Genomic DNA, 27,269 nt, shown 5'->3' on the forward strand with positions numbered 1-27,269 from the left:
GCGCGAGCACTCTTTCCGAAGTTATGAGTCTTTTAGTTTCTTGAAACGCTTTCTCACAGTTCTCAGTCTACTTCCATTGTGTCCCTGTCTGTAATAGTGTATTTAGTGGGTGTAGGACTGTGGCTAGGTTAGGCAAGAACTTGTGATAGTAGTTCACTAGATCAAGATATGCTCTCAGCTGAGTCACATTTTCAGGCGGTGGTGCCTGAAGCACCACTTCTATCTTGTCTTGAGACACGTGTGAGCCATCCTTGTTGATCACATGCCCACAGTATGAGATTTCCTTTATGAAAAACTCACAGTTCTGTCATTTAGCTCTAAGCCCATATTCTTGTAACCTGGTGAGCACTTGTTCAAGGTCAGAAAGATGTTCGTCATCATCTTTGCCGGTGACAATGATGTCATCCAGGTAACACTGAGTCCCTGGAATCCCCTGCAGGACCTGGTCCATTGCCCTTTGCCAGATTGCAGCAGCTGATGCTATCCCAAACACCAACCTGTTGTACTGGTAAAGTCCTTTGTGTGTATTTATTGTCAGGTATTTCTTGGATGCATCATTGATTTCCATTTGGAGATAAGCCTGGGTCAAATTGATTTTTATGAAATGTTCCCCTCCTGACAAGGGAAGCAAAGATGTTCTCAATAGGAGGTAGAGGATGCTGTACTGTGCGAAGAACTGGGTTAACAGTCACTTTAAAGTCTCTACATATGCTCGCCTTGCTTGGTTTTCATGGTTTTGTGCTGGAGGTTTTCTTCATCACTGGAACAACAATAGGCGTGGCCCATTCACTCCAATCCACCTTTGGCAGTATTTAACAAAGGAGAGACTATCTAAAATATTTCCTAGTGTAGATAATTATTGTGATAGATGTAAAACTGAAGTAGCTACTTTGCCACATATGTTCTGGTCATGCTCTTCATTAAAACTGTTTTGGAAATCTTTATTTCCTACAATCTCTAAAGCTTTGAAAATTAATTTACAACCTAATAGATTGACTGTTCTATTTGGAATAGTTCCTCATCACATTCAAGGTATTTCATCTTCAGATCAACATGTAATTGCATTTGTTACATTGTTGGCAAGAAGGGCTATTCTATTAAAATGGTAAGATATCTCTTCCCCTACATTAATTGAATGGTTTTCTCAAGTAATGTTATGTCTCAGCTTGGAAAAAATCAGAAGTAGAACTTTTGAAGCTTGATTTGATTTTGAGAGAAGATGGGGTTCTTTTGCCAAATATTACCATTTAATTTGAATTTTTCTATATGGTTTCCTTCCAATTTTATTATCTTTTTAAAAAAATGTGAATAGGCGGTTGATGAATTTTTTTCTCTATATATTTAGATGATGGTTAAACGTATTGCTTCCGGGGGTTGATTCCTAATGGTTTTTTTTTGTAGTTAATGGTTTTTTTCTCAGTTAGATGGAGTTCTTTTTTTTCCTTCTTTTTTCTATATATAAATTTTCTTTCATTTTTATATATTATGATTAGTTTTTTCTTCTTCAGCTCTATTAATTGTATACAAATTAATTTGTTGATATTTTGTATTATTCTATAGTTGTGGAAGATTATGTATTAATAAAAAGATTCTAAACATTAAAATGAAAACCTTTGACAGGACCCCAGTCTGTTCCAGATGTTTCAGCTCAGCCTCCACTGTAGGACAGATTGCATATGGCACTGACCTGGCTTTGTGAAATGTTGGACATGCATTTTCCTCAATCTCAGTCTTTGCCTTCGTGCCCTGAACTGTTCCTATTCCTTTCAAGAACACTTCCTTAGAGTCAGCAAGTATTTGTGACAGTCTCTCAGATGTAGACTTGCCACCCTCCTTCGTTGACACATCTAGTGCCTTGATGGTGTGCCAATCCAGCTGGATTTTCCTGAGCCATTCACGTCCCAGCAACGGTGGTCCTCCATTTTTCAGTACATAGAGGTTTGGCTGCTGTGTTTTGTCTCCTTAGGTCACTGTCACTTTAATTTTACCTTTGGGATGCACTTTCTGTCCTGTGTAAGTCTTTGGCAGTCGTTTAGTTCATTTCAGAGGTATGTGAGAAAACAGTCGTTGGTAGTCATGTACAGAGATCACTGTTAAAGCTGAGCCTGTGTCCAACTCCATTTTCAGTCTCACGCCTGCCACTTGTGGAGTGATCCATTTTACTCTTCGATCATCTGTCTCTTTCACATTGTTTATTTGCAGACAAGGCACTTCACTTTTGTCTGAGTCATTTTCATCAGAACTGCTTTCTTTCATTTTGTGCACGTTGTTGTATTTTCCTTTCTGGGGTTTCTTGTTTCTCTGTATTTTTTTCCTTTTCTGCTGTTTATGAGCTTTGTATACTCTGCCAATGTGGCCCTGTTTTTCACAGTTTCTGCATTCTTTGTCTTTAAACCAACCATCCTCAAGGTATTGTGACATGTCCCCACAATGGTAACATTTCTTTCCTTCATTTCTGTTCAGTGACATTTTATTTGTAGCATATTCCAGAGACTTTTGTTATATCTCTGAAGCACCCTGTGCTGCTATTTCTAATGATATTGAAATGTTCAGTGCCACATAGTTTCACAGTGCATGCCACACATTAACCTGTCTCTCAATGCATCCAATAGACCAGCTCCAAATTGACAGTGTTCTGATAATTTGCACAATTCAGCACAATATTCAGAAATACTGGCAACACACACAAAATGCTGGTGGAACGCAGCAGGCCAGGCGGCATCTATAGGGAAAAGCACTGTCAACGATCGGGGCCGAGATCCTGAGGACCTCGGCCCGAAACATTGACAGCGCTTCTCCCTATAGATGCTGCCTGGCCTGCTGTGTTCCACCAGCATTTTGTGTGTGTTGCTTGAATTTCCAGCATCTGCTGATTTTCTTGTGTTTGGAAATAGAAGTGTATAAGGACTGGACGACTATGGTGAAAAGGAGGTTTGATCTTGGAACTTGGTTCTGCTGGCACACTGGTGAATTAGCCTCATCAACTTCTGACTTTGCTGAGACATGACTTCCAAAGCACAAAAGTTAATCTATCTTCTCATTCTGGACCTTAATTATCAGCAGAGGCATGTTGCTGGAGGACCTTTTGTTTTGAAGTTGTTTATCCATTCCTTTATTTACTTTAGTGAAAAAGTCACTCATGGAATTTCACACTCACTATCACCAATATTAGCTTTTTAATTCCACAATATATTTAACTAATGATTATAAAGGAATTTGAATACATGCCTCTCTCAGTTTAGAGCTCTTCATTCCAGGAATTTAACCACTCAGCTTGCTTGTTTTCATACCCTACATTTTGAGCAAAGGTTATTATGATTATAATTGTCTGACCAATCTTCACCCACCACTGGTTGAAGCTGCACTCAAGTTAAGCTGACCAAGGCTGCATCACTGGTTCACTCATTAGCAATGGGAATCGGGGAATCAGGTTACACTTTTGAAAGGTCATTTATGTTGTAAACAGCGCACAGTTTACAACATTAATGACTCTTCAGAAAGGTGTAAGGCACAGCACAGGAAGAATACTTTACCTGATCTGATACAAGGCCACATGAAAGTCTAAATTAAACTATGATGTAAAAAAGGCAAGTTTCTCTGAATCACAGAAATTGTACAACATTGGATGTGATCATTCAAACTAGCAAGTCCATGTTGGATCAGTGTAAGAATTCCAGCTCATCCCAGTTCTCCACCTTCTCCCCAAAGCCCTGAATGTTTTTTTTTCCAACCATTCATTCAGTTTAGGCGGAATCTGCCTCTATTACCCCAAGCGTATAGTCCAGACTCTAACCACCTCAAAGATTTTCTTCATATCACTTTTGGAAATCAACTGGCTTCTGCCCACTGGGATCAGTTTGTCTCTATTTACTCTGTTCCTAACCTTCATGAGTGACCTTCAGTCCATGGATAATCTAGCAAATTACCCAGAATTAGAAACTGTGTGGATGAGCCAGTGTTTAGATAGTCCTTTATAAAGTTAAGGATAAGAGTAAAAAAAAAGATTTGAGAGCAAACTCTAGGTTAGAGGTTTAGATCCTATGCGTAAAGCATTTCACAGCCTCCACCCTTACGTCAGTCACACAAAATGCTAAAGGGACACAGCAGGCCAGGCAGCATCTATGGAAAACAGTAAGTAGTCGATATTTTGGGCTGAGAACCTTCATCAGGGATTAGACATTATGTCACTACTTCCATGATTTTGTTCTGTTCTCTTGCCTCCATTAAGTTTCAGTTAACTTTCACATTTTTTCCCCATTCTTTCATGAATTGCTTGGTTTTTGCCTACAACACCATCTAATCTTTTCTGAAGTTACTCCATCAGTTCCTTTGGTTCCGGTCTTCTTTTCATCCCTCCCCAACCTTTCTTCATACACTCAATTTCATTGTTGAAGCTTCGGTCAAATCAGCTCTGTAGTCTAGTGTAGTTTTGTGTTGTTTCATGTAGCACCATGAACGTTGTTTCATTTTTACTGTGTACTGTACCAGCAGTTTACGGTCAAAATAAAAAGCAACTTGACTTGACCCTATGCTTTGAACCCTTTTTTTTTAAATAGCCACAATCACTCCCCACACTGGGGATAACTGCTTGGCCTGCTCACGCCAAAGCCTCAGGTATTCATTCTTACAACAGCCAAATGTCACAATGACCAGTCTGCCTGACCCTAACAACAGTCCATTTTTCAGGCCAAGGCCCCTTCATCAGGACTAGAAAGGAAGGAGACGGAAGACAGAATAAGAAAATCGAGGAAGGGGGAAGAAGTACCAACTGGCAGGTGATTGGTGAGGGGGAGAAGTGTGAATAGTAAAAATTGCTATGTTACAGTTAAAATTCCCTTATGTAGACTCAGTGATGGTTGTAAGGTCGTGGTGGAGCAGAGCTTAAAACATAAATTTCACCAAGTTAAGAGTAGGGATGGTGGTGGTACCAAGATATAGTGGAAAGGTTTGGCTTGGAGTGCCATCCAAGTAGATCATACCGTATAGAATTACATCAAGGTGGCAAAAATAAAACTAAATTCAACATACCATGTTCCAATGACAGAAAAACATGCAGTGCAGGTGGACAAATGTAGTGCAAGGACCACAGCAAGGTAGATTGGGAGGTCGTCAAGTCTTCATCTTTTAGCATGTCAGAGGTCAGTTCAAGAACCTGATCAAGTCAAGTCAAGTCAACTTTTATTGTCATTTCGACCATAACTGCTGGTACAGTGCATAGTAAATATGAGGCAACGTTTTTCAGGACCATGGTGTTACATGACACAGCACAAAACACTAGACTGAACTACGTAATAAAAAAAAACAACACAGAGAAAGCTACACTAGACTACAGACTTACACAGGACTGCATAAAGTGCACAAAAACAGTGCAGGCATTACAATAAATAATAAACAGGACAGTAGGGCAAGGTGTCAGTCCAGGCTTCGGGCATTGAGGAGTCTGATAGCTTGGGGGAAGAAACTGTTACATAGTCTGGTCGTGAGAGCCCGAATGCTTCGGAGCCTTTTCTCAGACGGCAGGAGGGAGAAGAGATTGTATGAGGGGTGCATGGGGTCCTTCAAAATGCTGTTTCCTTTGTGGATGCAGCGTGTAGTGTAAATGTCCGTGATGGCAGGAAGAGAGACCCCGATAATCTTCTCAGTTGACCTCACTATTCGCTGCAGGGTCTTGCGATCCGAGATGGAGCAATTTCTGAACCAGGCAGTGATGCAGCTGCTCAGGATGCTCTCAATACAACCCCTGTAGAATGCGATGAGGATGGGGGGGTGGGAGATGGACTTTCCTCAGCCTTTGCAAAAAGTAGAGACGCTGCTGGGCTTTCTTTGCTATGGAGCTGGTGTTGAGGGACCAGGTGATAACAGTGTAATAGAAGCTGTCCTTCAGACTGGTGGCTTGTACACACAGTAACACCATGATTAGGCGGATATAGAGAAAGGATGTATTTTCCACAGGGGAAAACGAAAATATCAAGCATTAAGGTTTGTTTTTAAAATCATGACATGCTCTGCTAGTATATAGAGAGGTACTTCTGAAGGGAGGGATCCTTTTTCTTCAGCTGAACAATGAAACTAAAATTCAGATGAACAGCGGCATTAAAACATTTTGCCCGCACAAAGAATGCACACCAGTCAGTTTCCTAATTCTTGACACTTCAATGCAGAAAATGGGTTTGGAATTTGAAAGATGCCCTTTCTGCCCAAAGTTTGAAATTGTGCATTTTCTGCAGAAGGAGGAATCTGCTAGGAGGTTAACACGGCACAGCTCTGTAAATAAAACCAGTGGTAAATTGAAACTACACACACAAAATGCTGGTGGAACACAGCAGGCCAGGCAGCATCTATAGGGAGAAGCACTGTCGACGCTTCGGGCCGAGACCCTTCGTCACGACTAACATCAGGTCTAACCCTTTGTTAGTCCTGACAAAGGGTCTTGGCCCGAAACGTCGACAGTGCTTCTCCCTATAGATGCTGCCTGGCCTGCTGTGTTCCACCAGCATTTTGTGTGTGTTGCTTGAATTTCCAGCATCTGCAGATTTCCTCGTGTTTGCTTTTGAAATTCAGAAATGCTTTCACTTTTGCTCTGATTCCATTTGTGAAATTTAAATCTTTCATCAATGACCGGTGGTTTGGGGTTTAAATGCTGTTGGAGAGTGTCTACTATTTGCTTGTCAGCTGGCTTTTCAGGGGTTAACAAGCTCCATAGCAGCTCGTATGTTTTTGCTCCCATAACACTGTGTAAGACGCTGGCTTTCTTTTCATCATTAACACCTTTAGCATCACAATATAATTCCATTCTTTCATCAGGAAGAAGTACAGTCTGGACTGAGTCCCTTCGTCAGGACCCTTTATCTGGCCCAAAGGGTCTCAGCCCGAAACATCGACTGTACTTCTTCCTATAGCCTGGCCTGCTGCGTTCCACCAGCATTTTGTGTGTGTGTTGCTTGAATTTCCAGCATCTGCAGATTTCCTTGTGTTTACCACTCTTTCAATGTAAGGCTACGTCCACACTACGCCGGATAAATCCGTAACCAAAGCTTTTTCTCTTTGTTTTTGCCCTCTGTCCACACTAAAACGGCGTTTTCGTCCCCCGAAACTGGAGCTTTTCAGAAACGCTTTCTAGGGTGGGTATTTTTGAAAACACTGCTCGGGCAGATCAGTGTGGACGGGGTAACCGAGGAAATCTGAAAATGCTGTCAGACGGCAGCGTGCTATTTCATTGTTTTCTTGAATGCAACCTAACAATTTCAGAATAGACGGCAACGAGACTGAAGCCAGAAGAGTTAGAAATGTACTCACCAAATACTTTGACCCATAACTTACTGAATAAATAAGTATACTCACTTTGCCCTGTTTTCTGTCCTTGCTCGTATGAAGGTGGGTTACCTGTTTATGCAAGTACTTCTCTGAAAATAGATATGTAACAGCCTAATGTAACATTGTATGGAAATACAAGGTAACACTGATGTAGACATTAAAACATTAATACATTTAACAAGGGGCTTTATTAATGCAACAGGGTTAGTCAGTTTTTCAATGTTCATCGTCTGCCGGGTCAATCTGTATGTGAACTCCCTGTCAGTTGCCTCTAGTATTTGTTTTTTTTTACTTTTAAGTTCTCCTGTGTGAGAGCCAACATTTGTCCATCAAGTATTGCTATTCCAGAATATGTCTGTGTCAGGAAGGAGGAAGAGCTAAGATATATTTATAAGCATTAATGTATATAAGTCCCAAGGACGTGATGACATCCATCACTGTGGTGTTGGAAGCAAGGGAGAAGATTGCTGAGGATCTTGCAAAGATTTTGCATCTTCATTAGCCAGGATTGGGTACAACAAGTCTTGAAGATAGTGTATGTTGTTCTTGTATTCTCTTATTATGCCTTGGAAAAGGCAGAGGCTGATTAGAAGGAGTCAGTATGGTTTTGTGCAGGGGAAATACTGTCTCACAAATCTGATGAAGTTTTTTTTGTGAATTAACTGAGAACATTGATAAAGGCGGGTTGGTAGATATGGTTTACATGGACTTTAGTGAAGTTTTTGTCAGGGTTCCATGGGTAGGATGGTCCAGATGGTCAGGGCACATGGGATGCAAGGAATGTTGGCAAACTGGATCAAAAATTGCCTTGGTAATATGAGACAGAGGCTAATGGTGGAGAAATGTTTTTCCGACTGAAAGCCTGAAGCTAATCGTAAACCACAGGGATTGCTGCTGAGCCAATTGTTTAAGTGACATGGCTGAAGACGCAGGTTGTCACAATTTGCGCCGGCATTGTTGGAACCCAAATGCGGAGGAAAGACATACTCCACTGTAGAGATGGGGACCAGAGTCTATTTATAAGAATTATGACAGAACACCAGTGACTTGGCCGAGCAGCACTGCGAGACGATGCTGAGAAACATGCTAGGGCGCACTGAGGCACATCGTCAGTGATGTAACCTGGGGTTAGCGGGCGTTTTGGGTCTTTCAATATCAGACACTCTCGGCCAGGCGATCCAGCCAGGGTTGATCAGGCTCTGGCCCTGTGTCTCAGCAGCACCGGTCCACGGGTCACACCTCTCGATCCAGCATTCCCAAACCTAGGGCCCCGCGGTCAGCGTTAATCAGGCGTCCACTTAAAAAACACAAGTAACATGGAATCCCCCAGCCTATCAACATAATTTTAACAAGGTCAAACAGAAAGCATTACAAAGAGCAGGTCGCTCAAGAATGACGCAAGGAACTCTAAGTGATTAATCACTCTCATCAAACAACAATTAACCAATTCAGATGCTCTATAATCCTTGGAGCCCAGTGCTGTCCGGCGCCCCTCACAGGTCTGACGAGCCCTTTACGTGGGTGGACTGATGGGTAAACTTCCTGGGAACACACAAAATCGTGGAGCCTTGAGACAGAAAAACAGTGGACAATTGAAAGCATACAGAGAGACCTAGATCAGCTAGAAAGCTGTGGTAGTTGGAAGCTGATCCAGCCAAGTGTGAGTTTACGTATTTTGGGAAGTCAAGTACTAATGGGGCATATACAATAAATGATGGGATACATAGAGGGTCCCTGGGGCCCAAATTCAAAGCTCCTTGACAATGGTGACAGAAGTGGGTAGAGTAACGAAGAAGGCATTTTCCATGCTTGTCTTCATTGGCTAGGGTATTGAATATAAGAGCTGGGATATAATATTGCATCTGCACAAAATATAAGAGCTGGGATGTACTAGCATTATTGTGTACAGTTCTAATTAACACACTACGGGAAGAATGTGGTAGCATATGAGAGTGTAGAAGAGATTCACCAGGAGGTTGCCTGAAATAGAGGGGTTTACTTACACGGAGAGATTGGATAGGCTTGGTTTATGTGTAGAAGGTTGAAGGGTGACCTAACAGAGGTTTAACAAAGTTTGAGGAACTTAGATAGGATTTACAGTCAATCCCAGGGTAGGGGAGTCTAGAACTGGAGGGCACGTGTCTAAGGCAAGTCGAGAGATATTTAAAGGCGATCTGAGGGTCAACGTTTTCATACACAGAGTAGTGGTTATTTATAAAAAGCTGACGGTGGTAGAGGCAGATTCAAATAAAATGTCCAAAAGGCATTTGAACAGGTACTGGATAGAAAAGATTAGAGCAGAGGTTCCCAGCTTGGTTAATGGTATTGGTCCATGGCATAAAAACTATTGTGAACCACTGGATGAGAGGGATATGGCTGTAATGTGGGCAAACAGCATAGGTCCAAATCAATCTGAATGGACAAGGTGGGCCAAAGCTTCAGCCCAAAGCATCAGAGAGTTAAAGTGTTTCCATACCACGCAACTCTCTCCTGTGATTGCAGCTTTGCAAACTTCTGTAATTTTCTAATCCAGATCAGCCAAACTTCATTCAGCTGTGAGATATTAAACCGTCACACAGTGACGCTGCACGATGAACATTATCCTGACCATTTTCTGATCCAGCTATTTTGAGATCAGGTTTGCCAATTATTGTACGATATAATGTGATACTTGAAAGGGTGCTTAACGTCTACAAGGGAAAATAGCATGGATACTGGAAATGACAAATGAACATGAAGTTATTGAAGTTCTCTCCGTGGATAGAGAACCAAAGTTAACTTTTCATATCAGAGGCATTAGTCAGTTATGCAGGAAGTTAAGTGATCTCATTCCTTAACTGTTATTCTCTGCATAGACGCTGTCTGATCCACTGAGCATACTCAATATTTTCTGTTGTTCCTGGTGAATAAGCAAATGAAAAAATTGTCAATTGCACCAAAAATCACTCCTGTCAGTGATGCAAAACTGGTGGGAGAGCTACATACTCTATGTTAGTGACTGGTTGGCATTCTTCAAAATATATTATCTGTACATTGGTTCTGTTTAGACCAAAGATCTGATCAGAGGTACACTGTGCATTCATATTTATCGAAGTTCAAAGTACATTTATTATCAAAGTATGAGCTGGCAGGTGGTTTTGTGGCATGTGCACCAGACTGCGAGGCGAGTGGTCCTGGGTTTGAATCCAGCCGGCTGCTTGCACATTTTTCATCCATACTGGGTTGGGGAAGAAACAGACGAGTGTTAAAGAAAAGCAATGATGCCACCCAATGTGCCACAAGGCACAGAGAGGGGTAAATTAAAAAACAATGTATACTATATACAACCTACAGATTCGTCTTCTTACGGGCAGCCACAAAACAAAGAAACCCAATAGAAGAAAAAGTTAAAAAGAAGATTGTCAAACGCACAAAGTGCAGAAAAAGAGCAAACCATGCGAGGAACGAAAGTAAGGAAATGACATTCAGAACTGAAGCACGAAAGTGAGCCCACAGCCACAAAGCCAGCCATAGCCAATCCAGGAGCCCGTCAGTTGCAGGCCACAGCCTCAGCTCAGCACAGAGTTGAGTAAATTGTGGGCCGAAGGGCCTGTAATGTCCAGTAGATTTCTATGTTCTCTGTAAGCTGAACACCGGCCAGTCCCTCTCCTCCAGCCCAACACCCTGATCTTTTCAATCTGGCCTGGCACTTAAATCGGCCAAACAGTGGGTTGTTTCTTGCTCTGCGACCTGGGCCCTGCCACTTTGATGTATTCTCGGGCCCAGGATCCACCGACTCAATTCGCCCTGTACCCGACCCTTCTAATCTGATGTGGCATTTAAATCAGCCCAAACATCAGCTTGTTCCTCACTCTCGGGTGAAACATAATAAATTCACCTATTTATTTTAGGAAGCACCCACAGAAGTAGTAAATGCTGATGCTAAGTATTCCTTGTGTTTGGATGAAATGTCCCCTCCAGACGATGACAAGATGCAAGCTAGCAATTCTCTATCCATTGGCCCTGGTCAAAAATGTTCTGTTCTTTTCACATTATCGGTATCTATAGCATTTCCCTCTTGTGAATAGTAACCACCCTTTCCACTGTCAATCACACCATGAAAGCACAAATATGCTTTCCCGTAGTAAACTGTGAGCCGTTGTACTTGAGCGTGGCTCCAGGAGGTTTGCTAACGTGTAGAGACCGTGCTTCAGGAAAGGTTTCTTTGGCGGTACGTGTCCCACGCCTCTTCAAGCGGTCAGGGAGATTTCCAGTCTTCTAAATATTGTGGTGTTACTAAATCAAGGGTTGCGAGTGTAATTTTGTTATGTTCTAAATGAGCCCCAGATTATACGGAAAGTGCTTAGAAGATAAAACCCTGCGTTTACTTTAATTAAAGTGTTATGGTTTGTTTTATTTGCATACAGGAATGCATATTTTTTTAAGAGTAGGGTCTACTTTAGCGTTCTTTCCAACTTGAGCACAGCTGATAGGATGTGGTAGTGAGCTCAGTGCAAACACCATGTTATCGTTTATCTGCTTCAATTGCTGCTGCACTCTCTTTGTCAAACCACACTGATGGTATCTACAATAGCAGGGTAACAGGTGTAACTCTGAACCAGACAACATTTAAAACTAATTAAAAAAAACATAACATATCCACCCTGGTGAAGGGTCTCGGCTTGAAACATCGACTGTTCATTTCCCTCCATAGAGCCATTGATGCTGCCTGACCTGCTGAGTTCCTCCAGCACTTAGTGTGTGTTGCTGTACAGCATGTTATGGCTAGCACACTGCTTTACAGAGCAGGCGGACTGGGTTCAATTCCCACCACTGCCTGTAAGGAGTTTGGACGTTCTTCCCGTGACCGTGTGGGTTTCCTCCGGGTGCTCCGGTTTCCTCCCACAATCCAAAGATGTACTGGTTCATAGCTTAGTAGAAGATTGTAAGATTGTAAGATTGTGCCGTGATTAGGCTAGGATTAAATCGGGGAATGGCTTCAAGAGTCAAAAGAGTCTTTTCCGTGCTGTATCTTGATAAATAAAATAGATATATACCTCACCTCGATGTATATGTGTGGTGAACGACATATACCTGTCTGGACACGCCCCTCTGCTGACTGCTCCTGTGGCTCCGCCCACAGACCATGGCTCCTCCCACAGACTGTGGCTCCGCCCATAGAGCCCGGTATAAAGGCGATCAGCAATATGAGAGCCACCTGCCAGTGGAACTCAGCTGACATCACTGATGTTCCTCCAATAAAAATTGTGTATAATTTATGTTTAGTTCATGCTTTTCTTGTGAATATTGTGTGTCTAATACTACAGTATGTGCCTGTGATGGTGCCAGAAGTTTTTATTTGCCATTATGCGTGCATGTACATATGGATATGACAATTAACTCTGCTTTGGAGCATAAGAAATAGGAGCAGGAGTCGGCCATCTGGCCCATCGAGCCTGGTCCACCATTCAATAAGATCATGGCTGATCTGGTCATGGACTCATCTCCAACTACCTGCCTTTTCCCCATAACCCTTAATTCCCCTACTATGCAAAAATTTACCCAACCTTGTCTTTAATATAATTACTGAGGAAGCCTCCACTGCTTCATTGGGTAGAGAATTCCACAGATTCACCACCCTCTGGGAAAAGCTGTTTCTTCTCATCTCCGTCCTAAATCTACTACCCCGAATCTTGAGGCTATGTTCACTAGTCCTAGTCTCACCTACCAGTGGAAACAACTTTCCTGCCTCTAACTTATTCATCCCTTACATAATTTTATTTTTCTCTAAGATCTCCTCTCATTCTTCTGAATTCCAGCAAGTACAGTCCCAGGTGACTCAATCTCTCCTCATAGTCTAACCCCCTCATCTCTGGAATCAACCTGGTGAACCTCCTGTGCACAGCCTCCAAGTAGGGATTATCCAAGTATCCTTCCTCAAGTAGGGAGACCAGAACTGCACGCAGTTCTCCAGGTGTGGCCTCACCAGTACCCTGTACAGTTGCAGAATAACCTCCCTGCTCTTAAATTCAGTCCCTCTGGCAATGAAGGCCAACATCCCACTTGCCTTCTTGATAGCCTGCTGCACCTGCTAACCAACCTTTTGTGATTCATGCACAAGTCCCTCTGCACAGCAGCATGCTGCAATTTTTTTTACCATTTAAATAATAATCTGCTCTTTCAATTTTTCCTTCCAAAGTGGATGATCTCGCATTTACCAACGTTGCGTTCCATCTGCCAGATGCGTGCCCACTCAATTGACCTTTGACTTTGATCTGTTGAAAACTCAGACCTGCCTATATTGAAACTGCTGACAATTCATATGGGGCCTGAATGTTTGCCAATGTACCAGTGGTGGCCATGTCTGTACATTGGTACATACGGAGGTAGGGAGAACTGTGTGGATTTGCATGCTACCCAGACAGCTCATTCCATACGTACTGTGAGTAGAATAAGTTAAACAGCAACAGAGTGCAGAATATGGTGTTGCAGTTAAAGAGAAAGTGCAGTGTATCTTAACAAACAAGGTACAAGGGCCACGATGAAACAGCCTGAGGAAAGGGGAGTTCATCTTTATCATACAAGCTGTCAACTCAAGAGCCTTATGTCAAAGTCAAAGTCCAAAGTCAACTTTATTGTCAAATGGCAGTCAGGATGGTGCCAAGATGTTATGTTCCTCAGTGTTGTGGCTCTCACTTAGTTGTGTTTTAAAGGTTTGTAGGGATAGTTTTTGGGACAGAGAGGGGAGTTACATGTCAGGTTAGGGTTTAGGGGTAGGGATGAGGGGGAGTTTTGAAGGTCAGGGGTAGTATATGAAGAGTCTGGGCTGGAGTTTGAGTCCAGGCAAAGTGTTCCACAGTCAAATATCAGAGAGCCCAGAAGTTGTGTAGCAGGAACCAGTAATCCCTGGTTGGAGAATGGTCCTGGATGGGAAGTCCATTGGGACAGTAAACTCAGATACTTGCAGGAGTCACAAAGACCAGCGACCTCCCCACCCCTCTCAGGTCGTTGGGGTCGGAGGTGCATGTGAGTCTGGAAGCAGAGGGCCAAAGATCAAACCAGTGGCCCCAAGGGCAAAGGCTTCTAAAACCAAAGGTAGAAGCCCAAAGGAGTCATGAGGCCCCGAAGGAATCACGAGGGCCCAGTGCACTGGGTTGGAGGTCTGTGCAAGCCCAAAGGTCAAGGTCCGAAGGTCAAATCCATGATCGGCATCCTGGGGTGAAATCCAATGTTGGAGGACTGTTCTTTGCAAATCTGAGAATCCATGGACAGGAACAGTTGGACCAGAGGCGTCTTGTCTTGGTCTGGGTTTGTGAGAGGGTGGGAGGAATGGGAAAGGGGCTTGTTTTGCTTTTTTTTTGTTTTGTTGTTGTTGCTTTGCTGCTGTTGTTATTGCTCATGTTGTTCTGTGGAATCTTTGTGGACGTGGTATGTTTGCGCAGGAACGTGTGATAACACTTGCGGTCTACCCCCAACACAGCCTGGGGTGTGCAGGTTGTTAACGTAAACGATTGTTTGCTTCACTGTATGGTTTGATGTACAGTAAGTGTGATAAATAAACCGGAATCTGAATTTGCACAAGTACATGCACGCACAAGTGCAAAAAAAAACTTAGCAGCATTCACAAGCAGAACATAGATTAAACATATTACATTTGAATATAAATATTTAATTGTGACAGGTACAGAAAAATTATTGGAGACTAGACCAAGTTTATTATCACCATCTTGTACAATGATAAATTTGTTCTCTGGCAAAGGTCACTGTGGCTTTTGAAAGAGCTTATGCACAACTTTTACAAGAAAGAATACAACTTGAACAGAGTCTATTTTAGTGCAAAATGTTAATGTTGCTAAATTGTAGTGATTTGTTGTTCAAGAACTGATGGACGATGGGGTCTTTGATGATAGTGATTAGGGATGCACCAGTTGGTTCAAGGACTGATGGACGATGGGGTCTTTGATGATAGTGATTAGGGATACACCAGTTGGTTCAAGGACTGATGGACGATGGGGTCTTTGATGATAGTGATTAGGGATGCACCAGTTGGTTCAAGGACTGATGGACGATGGGGTCTTTGATGATAGTGATTAGGGATGCACCAGTTGGTTCAAGGACTGATGGATGATGAGGTCTTTGATGATAGTGATTAGGGATACACCAGTTGGTTCAAGGACTGATGGACGATGGGGTCTTTGATGATAGTGATTAGGGATGCACCAGTTGGTTCAAGGACTGATGGACGATGGGGTCTTTGATGATAGTGATTAGGGATACACCAGTTGGTTCAAGGACTGATGGACGATGGGGTCTTTGATGATAGTGATTAGGGATGCACCAGTTGGTTCAAGGACTGATGGATGATGGGGTCTTTGATGATAGTGATTAGGGATGCACCAGTTGGTTCAAGGACTGATGGATGATGGGGTCTTTGATGATAGTGATTAGGGATGCACCAGTTGGTTCAAGGACTGATGGATGATGGGGTCTTTGATGATAGTGATTAGGGATGCACCAGTTGGTTCAAGGACTGATGGATGATGGGGTCTTTGATGGTAGAAGGTGATGAAACAATCTGATTCCAAATGGTCAATCCCAGCGGCCACAGGACTTTGAATGATTGGGTTAGAAGCTGGTGGAGGAATTTGTGGAAGATATGAGAACGAGGACAATTAAGGTTCCATCTGCCTATTAGCTGGAACATTTTAGAAAGTGGCAAATCCATGTCCTCTTTGGACGCTGCTGATTGTCCAGTTGTCAGCAAGCAATGTGCTGGAGGAGCTCAGCGTGTCGAGCAGCATCAGTTGGGGGGGGCGCGGTGGAGGAATTCTCCGCTTTTTGGGTCAAAATCCTACATCAGAAATGTCAAATTCTATTTGTTTCTTTACTTATTTATTGAGATACAGTGCGGAATAGGCCCTTCTGGCCCTTTAATCTGTGCTGTCCCGCAGTGCCCGATTTAACCTGAGCTTAATCTTGGGATAATTTACAACGACCAATAAACCTTTCTGTGGGAGGAAACCAGAGCACCCGGAGGAACCCCACACAGTCACAGTGTGAGCATACAACCTTGTTACAGACAGCGATGGGAATTGAACCTGGGTCACTGGGTACTGTAAGGCATAGTCTAACCACCATGCTGCCCCAACTGTGAGGCCATTCAGATCATGCAAAACTGTAATAAATGGCAGACATTTTCAAAATGTAGATAATCAAAAACATATTAAATACAGATGTAATGTGGGTAAATAGAAGTGGTACAACAGGTGGTAAGGGCATGCTGGGTCAAAGAGCCCGTTTCTGTGTTGTATGACTCTGTGGGTTTCTCTATTTTCCTCACAACTATGCTGATTCATTCAGATGAATGGGCTTGCTGTTGTATCACCAGATCTAACCTGATACAAGTCCAGTGGACAAAGCTCCCAACAGTTGTAGCTGGGAAGTTGCAGCAAGTGCATGCTCCATTGCTCCATTCATTATGGAGTCCAACTATGGAGTACCAATAGAGCTCATTCAAGAGGAAGAAGTTTCAAAAGAATTTCATTCAAGAGACAGGAAATTATGGGCTTGTTAGCTTAACTTCAGATGTTGGAGTCCTGATAAAGGGTCTTGGCCTGAAACTTTGATTGTTTACTATTTTCCATAGATGCTGCCTTTCCTGCTGAGTTCCTCCAACATTTTGTGCATGTATGTTGGAGCCCATTATTAAGGATGAGATTTCAGAGTACTTGGAGGCACATGATAAAATAGGCCATAGTTAGCATGGATTCCTTAACAGAAAAACCAGCTTGTCAAATCTGATGGAATTCTTTGAGAAATTTTAGGCATGATAGATAAAGGAGAGTCAGTCGATTTTGCTTAGTTGGGTCTTCAGAAGGCCTTTGACAGAGTGCCGCACGTGAGGCTGCTGAAAAACAATAAGAGCCCATGGTATTGCAGGAGAGATACCAGCATGGATAGAAGGCTGGTTGATTGGCAGGAGGCAAAGAGTGGGAATAAAGGGGGCCTTTTCTGATTGGCTGCTGCCGACTAGTGATGTTGCACAGCGGTCAGTGTTGGGACCGCTTCTTTTCACACATTATGTCAGTGATTTGGATGATGGAATTGATGGCTTTGTGGCAAAGATTGCAGATGATTCGAAGATGGATGGAAGAGCAGGCAGTGTTGAGGAAGCAGGGAGTCTTCTGAAGGTCATAAATTAGGAGAATAATGGACTATAGTATAGTGAAGTGTATGGTCATGTGCAGTCTAAAAGCATAGATTATTTTCTAAACAGGGATAAAATTCAAATATCAGAGGTGCAAAGAGACTTGGGAGTCCTTGTGCAGGATTCCCTAAAGGTTAACTTGCAGATTGAGTTGGTGATAAGGAAGGCAAATACAAAGTTAGCATTCTTTTCGAGAGGACTAGAATAGCAAGGATGTAATGCAGAGGCTTTGTAAGGCACTGGCCAGATTGCACTTGGAGGATTGTGAAGAGTTATGTGATGTCATTGGAGAGGGTCCAGATGAAGTTCTTGAGAAAGATTCCAGGAACGAGGAGTGATTGATGACGCTGGTCCTGTACTTGCTGGAGCTTAGAAGGATGAGTGGGGATCTCATTGAATCCTATTGAATATTGAAGGGCCTAGATAGAAGGAATGTGGAAAGGATGTTTTCCATTGTGGGAGAGTCTAGAATCAGAGGGCACAGCCTCAGAATTGAGGGATGTCCCTTTAGCACAGAGATGAGGGTGGAATTTGTTGCCACAGACACTGTGGAGACCTGGTCATAGGGTATATTTGAAAGAGAGTTTGATACAGTCAGGGCATCAAAGGTTAGGGGGAGAAGGCATAAGTCTGCCCTATGTCTTATGGTCTAATGGTCTGATGGGTGTTCTGTGGCGTTGCCTGCCTCCTGTGCTGCCTGGCGCTTATGGACGTAAATACGGACAGTTCCGCATGGAACTGCTGGCAGTTCCTAACACGTTCTGGTCCGTTATGTTATTTAATGCTCATGCAGTCCTTTCCTTCTGAGATTTGTAAACATCTGAATTTCTGCTCCCATGTCCAGACGTTAATCTTGTACTAGATGATCAATCCTTGACTTCTGTTGCACAGTGTGTAATGTACAGTTCTGTGCAAAAGTCTTAAACCCACACGTATATATCGCTAGGGTGCCTGAGACTTTTGACCAGTACTATATTTGTCAACGTGGAGCAGAGAGAGAGAGTTTGTACATCTGGCAGGAGCAAAGGATTTTGGGAATGGTGAGGGTGGAGTACCGCAGGAGGGGTGTGCTACAGGTGGCCATGGAGAAGTGCCAGGGTCAGAGGGTGCTTGGCAGGGGTGCAGACACACCCAGCCCCGAGACACCTGGCAAGGTCATTTGATTCCAAACAATTGGTTTACTGATCATTACAGAATGTCTCTCTGGTGCTTCCTGCTCCCTCCCTTCCCCTTTTCCCAACCGTGATTCCCCTCTCCCTGCCCCCTTCCCACTCTCAGTCCACAATAGATATCCACATCAGAATCAGGTTTATCATCACTCATGCGTCATTAAATTTGTTTTGTATTTGTGGCAGCAGTATAGTGCAATACATAAAATTACTCCAGTAATGTGCAAAAGTCTTAGGGACCCTGGCTACATATATGTGCTAAGGACTTTCGCACAGTATTGTATATAATTACCTCCATTATTTTAAGAAGTCCCTGAGGCCTTTTCCTGCTCATTTCAGCTCTATAATCTTTATTGATTTATGTGGCCCCGTATTGTGTTATTGATCATCTAAGTGTCTCTATTGATTGTAATCTTATCTACACCTGCCAAAGGCATCTGTCCTCAGCCTCCTTCTTTCCCCCTTTAAGGTGGTTCACTTTATCCAAGGACTTGGTCATCTGCCCCAGCCTGTCTTTATGAACTCGTGTAGGTTATTTAGAACATGCAAAAGCTGTAACAAATCAGTTCAACCATTTCAGAACATAAACACGGGACAATACAACACACGGATAGGGCCGTCAGCCCACGATGTTGTGTTGAATTAATTTAACTAATCATTACAAACTTAATAATCAAAAATAATTTAACATAATTGAGAACACTGAAGCAAATTCAATTAGGTTTTGTTTGCTATGGCGTGTATGGAGTCATGTTTTGCAGTGCTAAGGATATTATATGCGTGCAAGCATTGTAAGTGTAGGTTTTAAAGTATAAAAAGGAATAACCAAGAAAAGCAAGTTGGCCATCAACAAGAAGAAAGCTATAAGATCTGAAGATACAGGAGCAGGATTAAGCCATCTGGCCCAATGAGTCCGTTTCACCATTCAACCATGCCTAATTTTTTTCTCAACCCATGCTCGTACCTTCTTCTCAGAACTCTTAACCCACTTACCTATCAAGAACCTATTATTCTGCGCCTTAAGTACAGCCAATGACCTGGCTATCACAGCCCTTTATGGCAACAAATTCCTCAGATTTACCACCCTCTGTATAAAGGAATTCCTTCTCTCCTCTGTTCTTAAGGAATGTCCCTTTTTTCTGAGGCTGTGCCTTGACATCCTGTACTCTCCTACTAATGGAAACATTCTTTCCACGTCCACTCTAGCTAAGTCATTAAAGCTTTGTGCATGCTTATCAAACTTGAGAGCTTTGGCAGGAGGTACTGAAATTCCGGTCATTACCAGACCACGCTGCCATTTACTTGTTGTGGAATTCTTCAACACACAAAATACCAATTAATCTAAGCTTTGTATAACACCTTAGATTCTCAAAGCCATAAAAAGTGAATATTATAGTTGAACTTGTAGTTTATTGCAACTGTTTGAGCAACAAAGCTTTTCAAATGCTTCTACACTGCATAAATCTCCATTAGGGGATAACAACATAAGAGGTTTTAGGAATTTGTAAAAGCCATTAGAGCCAAAAAGCATCTTTCTTTTCCATGCTTAGTTTTGCCTTCTCAATACCCATGCCACTCCCTTCTCAAGAACCACTTACATGGTATTTATTTCCCTAAAAATGCTTTTTGGAACTAGAGGTTTATCCTGATGTCCCTTCCTACTCCTGACTTCCCATTTGCTGTCATTTAACCATCCATCATCTGCGCCTAAAGCAGAGCCTTCTACTCTGCAAAACATCCTTCAACCTCATCAGCACCAGCTTCCGCTTACCAGAGTAAATAGAAACGTAGGAAAAAATATAGGAAACCTACAGCACAATATAGGCCCTTCGGCCCACAAAGTTGTGCTGAACATGTCCCTACCTTAGAAATTACTAGGGTTACCCATAGCCCTCTATTTTTCTAAGCTCCATGTACCTATCTAAAAGTCTCTTAAAAGACCCTATCGTATCCACCTCCACCACTGTTGCCGGTAGCCCATTCCATGCACTCACCACTCTCTGAGTAAAAAACCTTACCCCTGACATCTCCTCTGTAGCTGCTCCCCAGCACCTTAAATCTGCGTCCTCTTGTGGCAGCCATTTCAGCCCTGGGAAAAAGCCTATCCACACGGTCAATGCTTCTCATCATCCTGTACACCTCCATCAGGTCACCTCTCATCCTCCTTCGCTCCAAGGAGAAAAGGCCGAGTTCACTCAACCTGTTTTCATAAGGCACGCTCCCCAATCCAGGCAGCATCCTTGTAAATCTCCTCTGCACCCTTTCTTTAGTTTCCACGTCCTTCCTGTAGTGAGGCGACCAGAACTGAATCCAATTTCCCCATAAATCATTTACTAGTGTAGTCGGGTTGAGGCAGAGTTGGGAGGTGTGTGGCATTGGGAAGGCGCACATTACTGATAATTGAAAGGACTTTAGCGATTGTCTCAGGGAGTATTTCCTCTTCTAAGACGCATTCAGTGATTTTGTTGCAATTGCTGAACTCAGTATATCTTTGAGAACACGTTTTGAGACCTTGCCTTGCCGAAGACTTCAGGCCGCTGCTGCCCGTACGGAGTTTGTGCGTTCTCTCCGTGACAGCTTTGGTTTCCTCCGGGTGTGGGAGCTTACTCCCACAGTCCAAAGACGTTCCGGTTTGTAGGTTAATTGGTCATTGTAAATTGTCCTGAGGTTAGGCTAGGATTAAACCAGGGGTTGCTGGGTGGAGTGGATTGAAGGACTGGGATGGCCTACTCAGTGCTATATCTCAATGAATATATAATAAAACTTATATCCAAGGTCCCGAATCTTTCTTATGCATTGAGACTCACAATTAGCTGAGGGTTAGGTTCCCCTGGCTTAGAGGAAACATTACTCAAGGATGTAAATTGAACTGTCAGAAGACAGAGGTCGAAACACGCTGAGCCTCCTCACTGTGGGTAATGTGTCCAGCATTGAATGATCATTTCTCAGGAGCTGCTAAAGAAACAGTGTTATGATATTTATGATACTTGTGCTATGATAAACTGTCACAAATGTGCTTGGCATGTCCAACTTCTCTACTCTTGCAGTTTGCATTTACGTCAACAAACACGCCTTTGCTGGTCCGCACCTCGACAAGAAGAAGTTGCAGCAGCTTCCAGACCACTTTGGGCCTGCCAGAGCTTCGATGGTGCTGCAGCAGGCAGTCCAGGCTTGCATTGACTGCGCCTATCAGCAGAAGGCAGTCTTTTCCTGCCTGAAGCAAGGTCATGGCGGTGAACTGATATCAGGTATGTGGTTAGTATGATTTATATGTACCGGTGAATTGGTGAAGCGAGTGCGGTAGAAGCAGCCGACCATGATGGTTCACAACAGGTAGCAGACACTACAGAGATTATAATCTGCAGTAAAATCAGCTTTCGTGTGCGTCTTAATCACCTCTTCTGAGCACCCACACTTTGGCGGACCAGGGGCGGTGGAACTTTTTGAGAGCCTGTGCCCCAATTGGGGTAATGGTCTAATATTTTTTCTTGCTTGCAGAGATTATCCTTGATTAATTAATAATTAGGGAGTTTTTTTTGAGGAAAAAAAAAGATGAGTCTTGTTGCTTATTTACATATATTCATCAGTTTACAATGAATAAAACTGTAACAGACAAATTGAAATAGATGAAGCATTTTAGAGAATCTGTTCAAAAATTAATATTGTGGCGAGAATTTGGGACCATAATGACAGACGAGAAAGCCCTTTAACTCAACAACAAAACAAACACAAAGCAGACCGGGCACCGTGACCCGGAGAATGAACCCAGCCAGTCTCGTACAGATGGGGGAGGTGACCATCGCACACCCCGGTTACAGTTAAGGTGACCCACAAATACGCAAGCAAATAACTGTATAACCTAGGCTAAAATGTAACAATGAATGAACTGGAACTTCCCACCATAATGCCACAAAAGCATTTTAACACAAGAACAGTAAACAGTGTTGGTCATTAGAAATGCACGGGTGGGCTGTTGACCACGCCCCCCCCCCCCCACAGCATCACACTATTAATCTTTTAAAAAGGGAACTGGCAAATTACATAATTTCTAAATAGTTCTGTCATCGTAACTATTTACAATACCGGCTGGGTAGCCTCCAACCTGATGGCATGAACATTGACATCTCTAACTTCCGTTAATGCCCCTCCTCCCCTTCTTACCCCATCCCTGACATATTTAGTTGTTTGCCTGTTCTCCATCTCCCTCTGGTGCTCCCCCCCACCCCATTTCTTTCTCCCGAGGCCTCCCGTCCCATGATCCTTTCCCTTCTCCAGCTCTGTATCACTTTCGCCAATCACCTTTCCAGCTCTTAGCTTCATCCCACCCCCTCCGGTCTACTCCTATCATTTCGCATTTCCCCCTCCCACCTCTACATTCAAATCTCTTACTATCTTTCCTTTCGGTTAGTCCTGATGAAGGGTCTCGGCCCGAAAAGTCGACATCGCTTCTCCCTATAGATGCTGCCTGGCCTGCTGTGTTCCACCAGCATTTTGTGTGTTGTTGTTTGAATTTCCAGCATCTGCAGATTTCCTCGTGTTTACTGATACTTACACCAGGTTGGCAAAGATTTCAAAATGTATCATCCAATGTCGCGTGTTCGCTCAACCATCTGGCTGACACCAAGCCAGCGTGAGACGTATCTTGTGAAAACGTCTCATTGCTCTCTGGTTGTAGAAAGTCATTTGTTGCTTTGTTTGACAGTAAAGATAATCATTTTACTAATGATTAACGGTAGGGTCAAAGAATCGGGGGGGGGGGGGGGTGGGGGCGGCCCTGAATGCCATGTGCCAACAAATTTTTTGCACGTGCCATAGGTTCGCTGCCCCTGCTTTACACGGTCTCGGGGGTGGGGGGGGGGCGCAGAGATGCCTTAATGCAGGAATGCAAGGCAATCGAGCACGTTACCAAAACACGCATCACCACCAAACATGGTGAAAAAAATATTAATAACGTTCTTCCTCATTTATTTGGAAGTTCATATTACAGATTAAAAACGCCCTGCCTGAAAAGTATTTTTTCAAAAGGATGCAAAATTGTCAAGTTGTGTTTCCACTGGGGTTCTTTGAGGCACCAGTGTTGGACGTGACGTAGAGTGAGGGGGAAGTGAAACCGAGGAAACCCAGGCCTGGTCATCTGGAATTGAAGGGGCTACCAGAAGATATGTTGGCACATATGATGATTAACTTTAACCAAACACCCTAAAGAGAGTCGGTCTGGTTCATAGGTCTGTTAGCTACTGGTGTGTGGCACTGAGATCCCTAGATGGTATCTTGTTCTGGTTCAGCTGTGTTGTAAAGATTGTTGCCTTGACTTCTCATGGCCGTTGGCTGTAAGCCAATTTAATTAATCAACTTGAGAAGCAGTGGGCAGCTTAGCTATTTACATCAAATAAAAGCTAACTTTTAAAACTTAGGTTAGCGTTGTGTATTTAATATTTTAATAATATTTGAGTAATCTTGTACATATGTTGTGTGAATAAACATTTTTGTTTATTTAAATAATGAATTACAGGTTATATGTAAAAAAAGACTCTATTACATACGTCATCATGGTACCACATGATACGTGGGCACTTTGCTTAAAGTAAACTTGAAGTTAAACTTACACTCCTAGATTCCCATGTGTCCTTTGAAATGGTTTAATGTTTTGAAGTTTCAAAACATAACATTGGCGACGAGCATATGTGGTTGGATTGAAGGGATTGTCTGAGCATTGTCAGTTCAGTAGTGATACACTAGGGATTGTTTAGTCTGTGGAATCTTAAAAGAAAGCATTCAAAACCGGCTCCTAACAGAAGCACAACTTGCATTCAAACAAACAATGGAAAAAGTTGTTTCAATGGAAACCGCAGGCTCAGATGAAATTGAGTTGCAGTCAGGAAGAAAAGTGGGTGAGAACAAAATTGCATCATCTAAGCAGTAACCGGCTTGGCCAAACAAATTCCGTTACTAATGTGGCAGGGGCTCACATACACCCAACAAATGCAGATTTAAGGGTGAACTTGCAGAAAATGCAACAATGTAGGCCACGTGCAAAGAGTATGCCGGGCAGACAAAAATAACTGGATTGCACAGAGTAAAAGATAAAAAGTCAAGTTACATTTTCAAAGAACTACTAACCTGAATGTTGTTAATGAAAAATCTGATAATGATGAGAGTGTCACAGGACTGTATACTCTTGAGATTTATAATTTGGAGACAAGCAATATGTTTTATACCAGAAGTGAATGGCGAATTAATTAATATGGAATTGGATAGGTGTTTCAGTCATTCTACAAAATAAGTTTGAGAGGCATTTCCAAGATACTGAACTGAAGCCTGCAGATATCCAACTAAGAATTTATACAGGAGAAAAGAAATCTCCTGTGGAATGACATTTGTAAAAACAACCAATAATCCACATTGGGCTTGTTATTGCTTAAAAAAAACCCAAAAGGAGCAGCATTGTGGGAACAACTGCAGCTTGAATGGAGATCTATCCACCATTTGCATGCCACATCTCCAGCAATGAACCTAACTGAAAGTGAATTAAGGAAGGCACTGGATGATGCCACGGCAGTTTCCATGCCAAATACCATGAAGTGTCACCCAATAGAGGACAAACGGGCGTTGATGTTTGTCAGTGCCTCTGGTGGGAATGCAGATTGGACCAAGGAAGTGTGGCAGTGACAAAAGCGGTGGTCCGACGACTGCAGTTTTTACAGGCAACGTATCTGAGAAAGCTTCTGATGCGTTAATCAGGCGGCTCCTTTCAAAATGTGGCTTGGTTTTAAGCTTTTGGCTTTTGTGAGTATAAAGAACCAGAATCTACTCTGTGAGCCTCAAGATTATTGCATGAGCTTCAGGTGGGAGACAAAAAGCTGCTTGTAAAAGTAGATGCAAAGGCCAAAGCCCGGCTGGATGCCAAAAAGAACCAAAAAGAAGGCCAAAAGGAAAGGAGTCAACGGAGACACGAAAACAGAGGATTTGTCAGATGATGTTGTGGATGCAGAAACCAAGTGGACAGATCAGATTGTAAGTATAAGGATTAATAAGAAAATACTCCAGTGAACTGAATGCACCTTCCCAAGGCCAAGATGCACAAACTAGAAGAGAAAAGGTGGCTACTGCTGTCAAGAGCCATTTCCTGCAGACTCAGAGTCATCTCCTACGATCAGCACGGAGGGGCCCCAGAACCCAAGATTTTTTCACAGCCGAAAGACCCACTGGCCCAAGCAGTGTGACCCCCACCCCCATCAGGAAAATTGTCACCCCGCAAGAGCAGGACATCCTCTACAGCAATTAGATCTTTTGGCCTGGATGGGACAATTCAAAACGCTGTGATGTCTGTATATCGTAGTTGTGATATATAAAATACTGTGTATATAGCTGTGATGGTTGAAATGGAATTTATAGCTAAGCAGGGAGTATTGTGTATTTAATATTTAAATAATATTTGAATAATCTTGTATATATATTTGGTTAAGCATTCTTTATTTAAATAATTAATAATGATTATATGTGAAAATACATTTATTACATCACACCATACATGCACACCTTGGTTAATGTAAACCATTAAACCTGCATTCCTGGACTCCCTTGTGCTCTTTGAATTAGTTTAATGCTTTGAAGTTACAAAACATAACCGGTAGGATTACTCCCAAACCAATGATCCTCTTGCCCCCCCCCCCTCCCTATCTCACAACTACCATGAGGTGTAAAGTTAAAAGAAAATAAAGCCAACTTAAAAACATCTACATTTTTTTGGTATTTATGGTGGGGTATTGGAAGTGTAGCAAATAAGGCTCTCTGAAAATGGTCACTACAAAAGTTTGTGAGCCTCCGACTTAAAAGTTTAATGTGCTGAAAATGGTTAATTTTTCAATTTACTGAATGCAACGTGGATAAGAAACAGAAGTGGCAGAAAGTGGCTTGTCCTCTCATGCCTGCTCTGCCAGTCAGTAAGACCATGGCTAATTTCCTTCTACCTCACAATTACTTTCCTGAGCTAAACATATCCCTCGATCCCCTTGGTGTCTAGAAATCTGTCTGTCTTAAAGATTGGTGTTGGGTATTTTTTTTATATAGGTAGAGTGGAAATTGTTTGCGTACCATCCAGATATTCAGCTACTGTCTTGGTTAGCAAGTTCCAAAGGTTCACTCTGCCTAGGTGAGGAAATTTACTCTCCTCGCTATCTTGAATGGCCAGTTCCTTACTTTGAGTTAATGACCTATGATTCCAAACTCCATATTATGAGGAAACAATTCAGCATCCACATTATCAAGCTCTTAAGCGCTTTGTGTGTGTCACAGAGACAAGGAGTCATGCATGTCCTTCAGCCCATCACACCCATGTCAACCCTTTGCTCAGCTACACAAACCACAATTGCCTGCACTGCGTGTGTGTGTGTGTGTGTACTTTTATGCCTTGTCTATTTAAGTGATCATGTAAATATCTCCTAAACATAGTGATTGTATCTGATTCCACCCCCTCTTCTAGTAGCGAGTTCCAGATATCAATCAAACTCTGCTGAAAGCTTCCCCCTCACATCCTCTGTAAGACTCCCTCCTCTCACCTTAAACTTGTGCCGCCTTTTTTTTTTCCGATTCCCCTACCG

General features: G+C 42.7%; 1 protein-coding gene across 1 annotated transcript in view; it reads left to right on the forward strand.

The window, feature by feature from the left end:
* Positions 1–27,269, forward strand: part of scml4 (Scm polycomb group protein like 4) — a 96,159-nt gene that overhangs the window by 26,961 nt on the left and 41,929 nt on the right. The window contains exon 4 of the mRNA XM_059982994.1: positions 21,717–21,917. Within this exon, the coding sequence (XP_059838977.1) occupies positions 21,717–21,917 (201 nt within the window). The remainder of the gene's footprint in view (positions 1–21,716; positions 21,918–27,269) is intronic.

The sequence above is a fragment of the Hypanus sabinus genome, chromosome 10 (assembly GCF_030144855.1).
Source record: "Hypanus sabinus isolate sHypSab1 chromosome 10, sHypSab1.hap1, whole genome shotgun sequence".
Taxonomy (NCBI): domain Eukaryota; kingdom Metazoa; phylum Chordata; class Chondrichthyes; order Myliobatiformes; family Dasyatidae; genus Hypanus; species Hypanus sabinus.